Raw genomic sequence first — 14294 nt, forward strand, 5'->3', positions numbered from 1 at the left:
GGGGCATGGATAGGATAAATAGGCAAAGTCTTTTCTCTGGGGTCGGGGAGTCCAGAACTAGAGGGCATAGGTTTAGGGCGAGAGGGGAAAGATATAAAAGAGACCTAAGAGGCAACTTTTTCACACAGGATGGTACATGTATAGAATGAGCTGCCAGAGGATGTGGTGGAGGCTGGTACAATTGCAACATTTAAGAGACACTTGGATGGGTATATGAATAGGAAGGGTTTGGAGAGATATGGGTCTGGTGCTGGCAGGTGGGACTAGATTGAGTTGGAATATCTGGTCGGCTTGGACCGAAGGGTCTGTTTCCATGCTGTACATCTCTATGACTAAGTGCCAGGTGGTAAATATAAAAAAAATCAAAATGCTGGTGAATCTCAGCAGGTCTGGCAGCGTGTGTGAAGAGCCAAGCAGAGCTGCGATTAATATGACAAGGCACATCAACTCTGTTTCTCTTTCCACAGAGTTTCTCCAGCAATTTGTTTTTCTTCCAGTTCCCCAGAATCTGCAGCACTTGCTTTTATTAAAGGTAATAATTGTATCATAACCACCAGTGATTCCCTTTCTTACATCAGTGAGAGGGGAGGCATTACTCTCTCTGAATAGGTAGGAGATGGATTCTCAAGTCCCATTCAGTGCATTACAGTGTCTTGCTGAGAAAGGTCTGTTATGGTCAGTGATGGTGCTAAAATAAATCCAACACCCGTCTGTGTTTGCCTGGTAAACTATCTCAGGACTGATTTCTCAATGTCCTGGCCAGCATTAACCTTACATTAGTCACACCACAAACATAATTCTTTGGTGACGTATCTCACTGATGTTTGAGGAACCTCGCTGTCTCACATTGACTAAACCTGTATTTCTGTCTCTCTGATTCTTGTTAATTCTGCTTGGTCTGAATCTCAATCCCTAGAAAACTGGGTACATATCTACAATGTAAGGACCCCCTTACCAACTATAACATGCCACATGAGACTTGGAGGAGGTGAAGAAGAGGGGGGGCTGCGATGATGGCCAATGAACCTTGAAGCATGACGCTAAATGGATGAGTTACCTGGTCTTGCATCCCACGTTGTTAAAGGAAGATAATGGACGAGATTATTATCATCATCATCATCCCTTTATGGAGATGTCAGAGGATTTGTCAGGAGTAAACCTAATTGCTTTATTCAAGAAACCCTGCAGTTGGGCGGGTTTCTAAACTAGAGTGGCAGGAGGATGGGAACCGGAGCAGCAGGTCAGTCAGTCTCGAGGCTGGAGAAGAACTTGAGTCAAAGGCATATATGGGTGAGAGTTTGAGCCTTCAGGGGGACGTTGCTGAGCTCAGTGGAACTGGAGGCTGAGTTTGTATTTGCTTCAGATTGAACAGGTGAACTTAGAGCCTGGATTAATGTATGATTATGATGTTGCTATCACAGTGAAAAAGGGACAGGATTGGCAGTTTAATGTTCCAACATATTGATGTTTTAGACGAGACAGAGGAGGAAGCAAATATGCTGGGAGTGTTACATTACTGGTTAGAGAGCATATCATAACTGTGTTCAGGGAGGACTCTCTGGAGAGTTCTTGCAGCGAGGCATTGTGGGTAAAGTTCAGGAATAGGAAGGATTGGTGTGACAATGCTGGGATTGTCCTCCTGGCCTCCCAGCTACCAACAGGAGATAGAGGAAGAGAAACAGTCAAATTCTGGCAAGATGTGAAAATAACAAAGTAGTTATGGTGGGTCATTTTAACTCCCCCCCCCCCCCCCCCCCCCCCATATTGCCTCTTTAGTGGCAGGGGTTTGGATGATCAATCAGATGATCAAAGTTTCAGTGGGGGTGCATTTTGGAAATAGTGACCACAATTGTCTAAGTTTTCAGATACTTATAGATAAGGGCAAGGGTGAACCTAAGATGGAGGTGTCAAATTGGGGGAAAGCCAACTACAATCCAATCAGGCAAGAATTGGAGAACATGGATTGGGAATGCCTGTTTCAGGGTAAATCCACATCTGACACTTGGGAATTTTTTAAAGAGCAGTTGATAAGAATGCAGGACAGGCACGTTCCTGTGAAAGTGAAGGACGGGAATGGCAGGATTCGGGAACCTTGGATGACAGGAGAAATTATCAGCTTAGTCACAAAAAACTAAGCAAACCCTATGGTCTGGGTAACCGAAAGCAAAGTCCTTGAAGAATATAGGGAAATTAGGAAGGAGCTCAATTGGGGAGTTAGGAGGGCTAAAAGGGACTATGAAATGTCCTTGGCCAGCAGGATTAAGGAGAATCCCAAGGTATTTTATACATTTATTAGGGGCAAGAGGGTAGCTGGGGAAAGGATAGACCCACCCAAGGATAAAGGAGGGAGGTAACATGGAGCCAGAGGAAATGGGTGAAGATCCTTAAAGAGTTATATTGGTATTCACCAAAGAGAGAGGTGTGAGGGATATGGTGGTTAGGGAAAAGTGTGCAAATATTCTCAGGCAGGTCAACATAATGAAGGAACAAGTGTTGGGTGTCTTGAAATGCTTTAAAGGTAGGCAAGTTCTCCAGGGCCAGATGGGATCTATCCCAGGATACTGTGGGAGGCAAGGAAGAAAATAGCTGGAGCCTTAACCGATATTCTTGCATCCTGTTTGGCTCAGTGACGTTCCAGAGGACTGGAGATTGTCAATGTTGTTCCTTTGTTTAAGAAGGGAAACAGATAATCCAGGTAATCACATATAAGTCTATGGGGTGAATTCGCATTTGCAGATACATTCTATTTTAATCAAAAAGCAAACAATCTGCAGGCAGTTATTCTGTGTAACATTTTATAAATTCGTACTTTGGAAATAGAACCAGTCTGACTCAACATTGGGATACAGACAGACTCTAACCTCACACCTTCAATACATTACCTGAGCTGAAATATCAGTTTGTTTTATATATAAAACCTTAAGTTATCTCGAGAATATGACTTAAAAGTAGTTCTGGGATTTATACATTAATGAACCAAAACCTGCAACCTAATCTAAAAGATGAAAGACTGAACAGCAATCTAGGTTTGTTCAGTATATCATTTCAGTTGCACGACACTAATCTTTTGCTATAAATTTTGTCTTATGATCTTGTTTCACAGTTACCTGATGAAGGAGCGGCGCTCAGAAAGCTAATGTTTCCAAATAAACCTGTTGGACTATAACCTGGTGTTGTGTGATTTTTAACTTGGTCATAGGAGACAGAGAGTAGTGATGGAAGGATGTTTTCTTTTCAGAATGGAGATCAGTAACTATTGTTGTAAAATACATAACTGATCCGAAGGAAAATGTTGGTGGTCCGATTAGTAGGTTTGCGGATGACATCAAAATTAGCGGAGTTGCAAAAAGTGAGGAGGATTGTCAAAGGATATAGATAGATTGCAGATTTGGGCAGAGAGATGGGAGCATTTTGGAAGATCAAATTCAGGTACAAATTATACAATAAATGGCAGAACCCTTCAGAGCGCTGACATGCAAAGGGACCTGGGTGTACAAAAGCATCTGGGTGTACAAAGGCATCTGGGTGTACAAAGGGATCTGGGTGTACAAAGGGATCTGGGTCTACAAAGGGATCTGGGTCTACAAAGGGATATGGGTCTACAAAGGGACCTGGGTGTACAAAGGCATCTGGGTGTACAAAGGCATCTGAGTGTACAAAGGGACCTGGGTGTACAAAGGCACCTGGGTGTACAAAGGGATCTGGGTGTACAAAGGGACCAGGGTGTACAAAGGGACCTGGGTGTACATGTCCACAAAGTGACAATAGAGGTTGAATAGATGGTGAGGAAGACATACAGCACACTTAGGAGAAAGTGAGGACTGCAGATGCTGGAGATTAGAGTCGAGAATGTGATGCTGTAAAAGCACAGCCGGTCAGGCAGCATCTGAGGAGCAGGACAGTCAATGTTTCGGGCATAAGCCCTTTGTCAGGAATTCCTTATGCCAGGAACGCCGATTCTCGTCCTCAAATGCTGCCTGACCTGCTGTGCTTTTCCAGCACCACTCTCTCGATACAGCACACTTACCTTCACTGGCCAGGGCATCAAATATCAAAGTTGACAAGTTACGTTACAGCTGTACAAAACTTTACAGGCCACATTTGGAATATTGTGTGCATTTCTGGTCACCACACTAACAGAAGGACGTGGATGCTTTGGAGAGGGTACACTGAAAGTTTACCAGGACATCGCCTGGTCTGGAGGGTTTCACTTATGAGGAGAGATTGGATAAACTCGGATCGTTTTCACTGGAAAGTCAGAGGCTGAGGGTCTATGACATTATGAGGGTCAACTACAAGAGGCCACAGGTTCAAGGTGAGAAGGGGAAAATTGTGGGGAAAATGTTTTATCCCAGAGGGATGTGGGTGCCTGGAACACACATTAGCAACGTGGTAGAAACAGGCACATGATGCAATGTTTAAGGCATGTCTGGATAGACACATGAATGGGAGGGATCAGAGGGACAGGTCCCGCACACAATAGCAGCTCTAAATGAGGGTTAGGAATCGGCACAGGCTTGGTGGGCCGAAGGGCCTGATCCTGCGCTGTGTTGAATTGTGATTGTAAAAGCAATGTGAGGATATTCCAAAAACCACAGGCCAGTCAGTTTAACATCAATGGTGGGTAAGCTTTGTAAAACAACAATTTTGGGACAATATTAACAGGCACGTGGAGAGATTGGAGTTAATTTAGAAGAGTCAGCACTTGTTTGTGAAAAAGTTCATGTCTGACAAATCAAGTTTTTTTGAAGTAACAAGAGGAGATTGTTCAGGGGAACGCAGTGGACATTACTTAAATAAACATCGAAGTGTTTGACCAGGCACAAGGTAGAAAGCTGGTCCACACCATGGTGAATTGTGGAACAGGAGGGTCTGTGTTAATTTGAATGAAAAATATAGGTTCCTTGTAGTAACTGGTTACTTCTCAGACTGGAGACTCGACGTAGACTATATAAGCATCTTGGTAAATTTTGAAATTTTCCAAACTTGCAAGAAGGGTAAATGGTCAGGATAATCCAGCCTGGTGGGATCATACCCTTCAGGATGTTGCGGGTGAAGGATTCCTTGATGGTAATGCCAAGGCCGGTGATAAGATTCTCTTTGGTTGGAGATGGTGATTGCCTGGCACTTCCGTTGCTTGCAGCTTGTCAGCCCGAGCCTGGATGGTGTCCAGGTCTCGCTGCTTTTGGACACAGCCTTCACTGTCTGAAAGTTGTGAATGGTGCTGAACATTGTGCAATCATTAGTGAACATTCCCACTTCTGACCTTATCAGGGAGGAAGGTCACGTATGGAGCAGCTGAAGTTGGTTTGTCTTGGACACTATCCTGAGGAACTCCTGCAGAGATGTCTTGGAGCAGTGGTGACTGACCTCTAACAACCAGAACTATCCGGAGAGTATCCCCCGGATTCTCATTCACTCCATTTTTGCTCGGGCTCCTTGAGGTGACACTCCATGGCCTTGCAATTCACTCTCACCTCATTAATGAATACTGTTCTTTTGGTCCAATATAGACTTAATGCTGCAAATCCAAATGTCGTCAGGGACAGAGGGAACTGGAGGTGCATGTACATCGATGAATGTGGATGGCAGGATACATTGACAGAGTGGTTAGTAAAACATTTGGGATCTTAGATTTTGTAAATGGAGGCACTGACTGTAGAAAGCAGAGAGGTTTAGCTGAGTATTTTAAACAGCTGTGGTTAGAACTCAGCACTGTGTCTACCTCTGGATGCTACACTTTAGGAACGATATGAAGGTTCTGAAATGTTGACAGGATTTACCAGAAGGTCACACCCCAAACCAAGGAATAGATTTTCATTTTTTTGGCTGTTACCTCGTTTGCATAAATGATACACAGTGTATCATTCAGAAAGGAAACTGGTTTCTGTTGTGTTTCGCTTATGTGTGAAACTCATGAAATTCAGTTGTCTTAATCCTGTAAATTTTCAGACTGACTGAATGGCCAATGATTTGAAAGGATAGAGATGCCAACTGTTTATACAAACAGTGTGACAGCTGGGGAAAATGGTACATCACCATTTACAGTAAAGTTTAATTTCTGTTAGTTTTCTAGCAGTCCCCTAAAGTATTGATCAGATCCGTGTTCGCTTGTTCGACCAAGTTGATAGATGAAGGAAGGGCTGTAGGTGTCATATACATGGACTTTAGTAAGGCGTTTGATTAGGTTAACCATGGTAGACTAATGGAGAAAGTGAAGTCACATGGTGTGCAGGGTGTTCTAGCTAGGTGGATAAAGAACTGATTGAGCAACAGGAGACAGAGAGTAGTAGTTGAAGGGAGTTTCTCGAAATGGAGAAAGGTGACCAGTGGGTGTTCCACAGGGGTCAGTGCTGGGGCCCCTGTTGTTTATGATATACATAAATGATCTAGAAGAGGGCACTGTTGGTATGATCAAGTTTGCAGATGACACGAAGATTGGTGGAGGAGAAGAAAGCATAAGGGACTGTCAGAGAATACAGAAGCATACAGATAGACTGGAGAGTTGGGTGGAGAAGTGGTAGATGGAGTTCAATCGAGGTAAATGTGAGGTGATGCATTTTGGGAAGTCTAAGTCTGGAGTGAACTTTACTGTAAACAGAAGAGCCTTGGGAAAAGTTGATGGGCAGAGAGATCTGGGAGTTCAGGTCCATTGTACCCTGAAGGTGGCTGCACAGGTGGATAGAGTGGTCAAGAAGGCATATGGTATGCTTGCCTTCATCAGACGGGGTATTGAGTATAAGAGCTGGCAGGTCATGTTAAAATTGTACAAGACGTTGGTTTGGCTACATTTAGAATACTGTGTACAGTTCTGGTCGCCACATTACCAAAAGGATGTGGACGCTTTGGAGAGGGTGCAGAGAAGGTTTACGAGGATGTTGCCTGGGATGGAAGGTGCTAGCTATGACGAGAGGGTTGAGTAGGTTAGGTTTGTTTTCATAACAAAAAGGAGATTGAGGGGGGACCTGATTGAGATTTACAAAATCATGAAGGGTAGAGACAGGGTGGTTAGAGATAAGCTTTTTCTCAGGATGAGGGATTCAATTACAAGAGGTCATGCATTCAAGGGGAGAGGTGAAAAGTTTAAGGGGGATACACGCAGCAAATACTTTACACAGAGGGTCATAGGTGCCAGGAAAGCGTTGCCAGCAGAGGTAGTAGAGGCAGGCACAGTAGATTCATTTAAGATGTGTCTGGACAGATGCTTGAGTAGGTGGGGAGCAGAGGGATACAGATGCTTAGGAATTGGGTGACAGGTTTAGACAGTGGATTTGGATCAGCTCATGCTTGGAGGGCTGAAGGGCCTGTTTCTGGGCTGTAAATTTTCTTTGTTCTTTGTGTTTCAACAGTCTCTTCTTTATCTGATTAAATTAGGCCTTGAGACCATTTTTATTATATATAATATTGATTCATGATACCTTGAACTGTTCAGTAGATCAGCCATGTTTCTATTGTGGAAACCTGGAGCTGCTATATTTAGTTGAAGGTTTATTCTCTTGAATTTGGTGGCTTCAAGTTTTGCAAGCTGTTTTTGAGCAGTTACTTCAGGGATGAATAAATAACATCAGTAGCAGGGAATGTGCTGGAGTGTATTGTAAAGGATGTAATAACAAGGCACTTAGAAAATACCAATAGTATTACACAAAGTCAGAATGGATTTCTGAAAGGGAAATGGTGTTTAACACCAGCTAGGGGTTTTTGAGGATATAACTCGTAAAATAGATGGGGGAGAACCAGTGGATGAAGTGTATTTGGATTTTCAGATAGTTTTCGATAAAGTTCAACACAAGGGGTTATTGTGGAAGGTGGATTACCACAGCGATCAGTGCTTGGGACTCAACTATCTTAATATTTATGAAAGCTTTGGATGGGGGAATCAAGTGTAATATTTCCACGTTTGCTGAAGACACAGAAGTTAATGGGAGTGTGAGTGGCAAGAAGGACATAAAGATATTACAGGGTGATTGAGGGAGTGGGAAAATGCAAAATAAAGTCAATTAATGTGAAGCTGGTCCACTTTGGTAGGAAGGACAGAGTGGCAGACTATTATTTACATGGTGATAGATGGGAAAAGGTTGATGTACAAAGGGACATGGGTGTCCATGGAAACTGCCCATAGAAAGTAATCAGTTAGGGAGTCAAATGGTATGTTGGCCTTCATTGCAGGAGGGTTTTGGTGTGGGAGCTAGGAGGTTTTACTAAACAGGAACTTGGTGAGACCACACCTGGGGTATCAGGCCCTGTGTTGGTCACTGTACCTTGGGAAGATATATTCTAGCCACAGAGAAAATGTAATGAAAGTTCACCAGATGCCTGTCTGGGGTGGCAGGATTGTCATGTGAGGAGAGATTGGCTCTTATTCAGGGCATGGCTGAATTTTTGCTGCAGTTGTTGTAACTGATGTTCCAGAACAGAATACAATCTGAACCTATACGTGGTGCGAGACCACCATCTAGTGGCTATGGAGCATACTTCAGCATTGAGACTAAAACGAGAACCGAAACAGGGTCATGATGCTGGTGGCACCAGGTTATGGTCCAATGGGTTTCTCTGAAAACACTAGCTTTAAGCAGCGCTCCGAAAGCTCGTGTTTTCAAATAAACCCATTGGACTATAACCTGGTATCATGTGATTTTTTTTATCTAAATAGAATCCTGAGAATAAGATAGTTTCTGTTCAACCTGACTGACATCATAAACACTTAAAAATGTGTGAAATGATTCAAAGTATAAAATATTTCCCTTTGAATAGAGAGGCAGGTTTCTCGTGTTTTGTTATAAAAATGGAACATGCTAAATCTAAGGATTTATAGATGGATAATCCTGTATTATTAAACTTGCAATTGGTACTGATTAGGAGATGGAATAGGATTTAATGTGGGGAAGGTGCAGGGGACATTTACTCAGATTATGTTGCAGAAGAAATACTAATGTTTGAACTCAAACACATATCAACATCCTGGGGTCAACATCCTGGGTCAACATCCTGGGGTCAACATCCTGGGGTCAACATCCTGGGGTCAACATCCATTGACCAGAAACTGAACTGGACTAAACATATCAATACACTGGCTACAAGAGCAGGTCAGAGACTAGGGGGTCCTGCTGCAGTAACTCACCTCCTGACTTCCCAAAGCCCCTCCACTATTTACAAGGCAGTGTGATGGAATACTCCCCACTTGCCGGGATGGGGGCAGCTCCAAAAAACAGTCAAGAAGCTTGACACCATCCAGGACAAAGCAGCCGCTTGATTGACACCCCATCCACAAATTTCCACTCCTTCCACCACCGACACTCAGCGGCAGTAGCGGGTGTGTGTACTATCTACAGGATGCGCTGCAGAAATTCACCGACGCTCGGTCACACCTTTCAGACCCATGACCACCTCCATCTGGAGGAACGTGGGCAGCAGATACATGGGAACACCACATCGGCAAGATCCCCTCCAAACAACTCACCAGCCTGACTTGAAATTGCCATTGCTTCAATTTCGCAGAGTTAAAATCCTAGAATTCCTTCCCTAACAGCATTGTGGGTCAACCTACAGCACATGAACTGCAGCAGTTCAGGAAGGCAGCTCACTCCTGTTAATATTGAAGAAGCATAGCAGACCAAAGTATGTAACAACAGCAGGAGCTGTATTTAATGAGATACTCACTCAACAAGGCCGTGCAAATAAGGCCGGGCTTTTGGCAGCAGATGATAGGGTCATGATGTCACATGATTGCATTCCTAAAGTGACAATCCAATATATACAATACAAAACATTCCACCCAGTTAATGTCAGAGGTTCCTGCAATTAAAGCATTGATCATATTTACGATTGGAAACAACAGTTCACAGAAATGGAAAGGATCATTTGCCATCTCACAGCTCCCACTTACCAATGTTTCTTGGAGTGCCTTAGGTATGGTGTATATCTGATGTGGTTAAAACAATGACTGCAGATGCTGGAAACCAGATTCTGGATTAGCGGTGCTGGAAAAGCACAGCCGGTCAGACAGCATCCGAGGAGCAAAAGCCCATAATCAGGAATACAGGCAGAGTGTATCTGATGTGGAGGTGCCTCTTACAGACACTAGTGGTCAGCATTGTACTGGTCCTTAACCTGCTGCTATAACCATACCTTCTTCATTCTGATTGGTCACACAGTAGCTTTTTGACTTCATTCTAGGACATGGGACAAACACAGAACAATGTTGCCTGCAGGTGTGGTGGGCTTAAACCACTCGCTGTAGCATGAGTAGAACATAGAACATAGAACATAGAAGAATACAGCGCAGTACAGGCCCTTCGGCCCTCGATGTTGCACCGATCCAAGCCCACCTAACCTACACTAGCCCACTATCCTCCATATGCCTATCCAATGCCCGCTTAAATGCCCATAATGAGGGAGAGTCCACCACTGCTACTGCAGGGCATTCCATGAACTCACGACTCACTGAGTAAAGAACCTACCCCTAACATCTGTCCTATACCTACCCCCCCTTAATTTAAAGCTATGCCCCCTTGTAATGTAAAAACAAAGACAGTTTAAAATTCAAGTTAGTTTTCACCTTAGCCCTTATACACAGTTAAAGTTAATGAAGTTAAAAAAGTTGAAACACTTGAAATGGTTTAAATGCTTTCAGTTATGGAGTAAATAATTAAACTAAGGCAAATGTACAATTTAATCATCATCTTCATCTTTGTCATCATTACACTTTAGCTCCATCATGTCAGGCGTGATAATCAGTGATATCCTCATCATATTTCTCCGCGGACTATAAGCTTTTCTAAACAACAGCTTCTGCTGTTCTTCACTGTATCCGGTCCATAGGTCACCAAAGTGTCTTTGCTCCATCACTAATACATAAGGCAAGAGTCTTCAGTGTTCGGCACATTGGCCAAACACCGCCGAGAGCCCAGGAGGAAGCTTTTCTGATACAATGGGGCCCTTCTCCTGACTGGTACCTCCAGCTGGCGCTGACCTTTACATTTCCCTGACATGAAGCGCCTCACCCCCTTGAACCAATTCCTCGCGTCTGCGTTCCTCTTTGTGTCCTCGTCCATCTTTCCCAGCACTTTGAGAAAGTCCCAAGAAGTTACCAGGAATATCAAGACTTTTCTTCTTCACACCAAATCTGAACAAATTTATCACTCGAGAACATCAAGAATATCGAGAACACTCGAGGGCGTGGAGAACACTCGAGGGCGTGGAGAACACTCGAGGGCGTGGAGAACACTCGAGGACGTGGAGAACATTCGAGGACATGGAGAATACCCGAGGACGTGGAGAATACCCGAGGACGTGGAGAACACTCGAGAGCATGGAGAACACTCGAGGGCGTGGAGAACACTCGAGGATATGGAGAACACTCGAGAGCGTGGAGAACACTCGAGGACGTGGAGAACACTCAAGGGCGTGGAGAACACTCAAGGGCGTGGAGAACACTCGAGAGCGTGGAGAACACTCGAGGGCGTGGAGAACACTCGAGAGCGTGGAGAACACGCAAGGGCGAGGAGAACACGCAAGGGCGAGAGAACACGCAAGGGCGAGGAGAACACGCAAGGGTGAGGAGAACACTCGAGAGCGTGGAGAACACTCGAGGGCGTGGAGAACACTCGAGGGCGTGGAGAACACTCGAGAGCGTGGAGAACACTCGAGAGTGTGGAGAACACTCGAGGACGTGGAGAACACTCGAGAGCGTGGAGAACACTCGAGGGCGTGGAGAACACTCGAGGGCGTGGAGAACACTCGAGGATGTAGAGAACATTCGAGGGTGTGGAGAACACTCGAGGGCATGGAGAACACTCGAGGACATGGAGAACACTCGAGGACATCGAGGACATGGAGAACACTCGAGGACATGGAGAACACTCGAGGACATGGAGAACACTCGAGAGCATGGAGAACACTCGAGAGCGTGGAGAACACTCGAGGATATGGAGAACACTCTAGAGCGTGGAGAACAATCGAGAGCATCGAGCACAATCGAGAGCATCGAGAACACTCGGGGACATGGAGAACACTCGAGGACATGGAGATCACTCGAGAGCGTGGAGAACACTCGAGAGCATTGAGAACACTCGGGGACATGGAGAACACTCTAGAGCGTGGAGAACAATCGAGAGCATCGAGAACACTCGGGGACATGGAGAACACTCGGGGACATGGAGAACACTCGAGGGCGTGGAGAACACTCGAGAGCGTGGAGAACACTCGAGAGCGTGGAGAACACTCGAGAGCGTGGAGAACACTCGAGAGCATTGAGAACACTCGAGGACATGGAGAACACTCGAGGGCGTGGAGAACACTCGAGAGCATCGAGAACACTCGAGGACATCGAGAACACTCGAGGACATCGAGAACACTCGAGGGCGTGGAAAACACTCGAGAGCGTGGAGAACACTCGAGGGCGTGGAAAACACTCGAGAGCGTGGAGAACACTCGAGGGCGTGGAGAACACTCGAGAGCGTGGAGAACACTCGAGGGCGTGGAAAACACTCGAGAGCGTGGAACACACTAGAGAGCATCGAGAACACTCGAGGACATCAAGAACACTCGAGGACATCGAGAACACTCGAGGGCGTGGAGAACACTCGAGGGCGTGGAGAACACTCGAGAGCGTGGAAAACACTCGAGAGCGTGGTAAACACTCGAGAGCGTGGAAAACACTCGAGAGCGTGGAAAACACTCGAGGGCATGGAGAACACTCGAGGGCTTGGAGAACACGCAAGGGCGAGGAGAACACTTGAGAGCGTGGAGAACACTCGAGGGCGTGGAGAACACTCGAGGGCGTGGAGAACACTCGACGGCGTGGAGAACATGCAAGGGCATGGAGAACACTCGAGGACGTGGAGAACACTCGAGGACGTGGAGAACACTCGAGGACATCGAGAAAACCCGAGGACGTGGAGAACACTCGAGGACGTGGAGAACACTCGAGGACGTGGAGAACACTCGAGAGCGTGGAGAACACTCGAGGACATCGAGGAAGTGGAGAACACTCGAGGACACGGAGAACACTCGAGAGCGTGGAGAACACTCGAGGACATGGAGGACATCAGTAACATTGTGCTTATTGACTCCTTCGGGCCATGATGTCTGATTTTGACGTTTTTCCAAGGGCTGGCTGCCTCAGTCACAGCTTTTCCTTTTGATGGTGACTTTTTGTTGTCCCTTAACGTTGATGGTATGACCTCAATCTTCTGTCTTTCCTCACTCTTCGACCATATCCTCATGTCTCTGCAAATTAGCATCTGAGCTGTGGAAAGGCTGACGTCCATTTCTCCCTGTAACTAAAATATCATCCAAGGAACATCTTTCCAAATCACCACAATCTGATCCGTGGTGCAGTGGAATAACACAGGCGTGGATGTGATTCCAAATGGAAGTCTCTTGTATTTGAATAGTCTTTCGTGTGTTGCCATCGTGAAGTATTTCTGTGACTCAGGATCTACATTTACCTGGAGAGAGTAAAACTGACCTTGGTCAGGCCTGAAAAGCTGACTCCAACAAAAAGGTCATTGATTAAAGATACTGTGTTGGATTAATACTGACCTTAAAATCACTGGGGGTCTGTATGGATCCATCTTTCTCCATCATTGGTACCATAGATTAGATTCCCTACAGTGTGGAAACAGGCCATTTGGCCCAACAAGTCCACACCAACCCCCTGGAGTGTAACCCACCCACCCAATCCCCGACTCTATATTCCCCTCTGACTAATGCACCTAACACTACGGGCAATTTAGCGTGGCCAATTCACCTAACCTGCACATCTTTGGACTGTGGGAGGAAACCGGAGCACCCGGAGGAAACCCACGCAGACACGGGGAGAACGTGCAAACTCCACACAGTCAGTCGCCTGAGGTGGGAATTGAACCTGGGTCTCAGGCGCTGCGAGGCAGCAGTGCTAACCACTGTGCCACTCTCACAATATTCTTCCCAATAAAGCTGGAACATTTCCACTGGTCCAGTGTAAGGACAGATCTTCAGGGTGGCCGTATCACCGGGCAGGGTCACTCAGACTGACCGTGTCACCGGGCAGTGTCCGTCAGACTGACCGTATCACCGGGCAAGGCCCTCAGACTGACCGTATCACTGGGCAGGGCCCCCAGACTGACCGTATCACTGGGCAGGGCCCCCAGACTGACCGTATCACTGGGCAGTGTCCCCCAGACAGACCATGTCACCGGGCAGTGTCCGTCAGACTGACTGTATCACCGGGCAGTGTCCGTCAGACTGACTGTATCACCGGGCAGGGCCCCCAGACTGACCGTGTCACTGGGCAGGGTCACTCAGACTGACCG

The 14294-nt window shown here is 45.9% G+C and overlaps 1 protein-coding gene across 7 annotated transcripts in view; it reads left to right on the top strand.

Moving 5' to 3' along the window:
- Nucleotides 1–3121, top strand: part of LOC122542586 (zinc finger protein 609-like) — a 202272-nt gene extending 199151 nt beyond the window's left edge. For 3 of the 7 annotated variants that reach the window (XM_043680503.1, XM_043680505.1, XM_043680512.1), the window contains one exon: nucleotides 917–2696. In XM_043680503.1, the coding sequence (XP_043536438.1) occupies nucleotides 917–992 (76 nt within the window). In that variant the 3' untranslated portion in view covers nucleotides 993–2696. Of the gene's footprint in view, nucleotides 1–916; nucleotides 2698–3103 lie in introns of those variants that run through there. The other 4 variants (XM_043680510.1, XM_043680504.1, XM_043680511.1 and 1 more) reach the window with 4 other exon arrangements.
- The last annotated feature ends 11173 nt before the right edge of the window (nucleotides 3122–14294 follow it).

The sequence above is a fragment of the Chiloscyllium plagiosum genome, chromosome 40 (assembly GCF_004010195.1).
Source record: "Chiloscyllium plagiosum isolate BGI_BamShark_2017 chromosome 40, ASM401019v2, whole genome shotgun sequence".
Classification (NCBI taxonomy): domain Eukaryota; kingdom Metazoa; phylum Chordata; class Chondrichthyes; order Orectolobiformes; family Hemiscylliidae; genus Chiloscyllium; species Chiloscyllium plagiosum.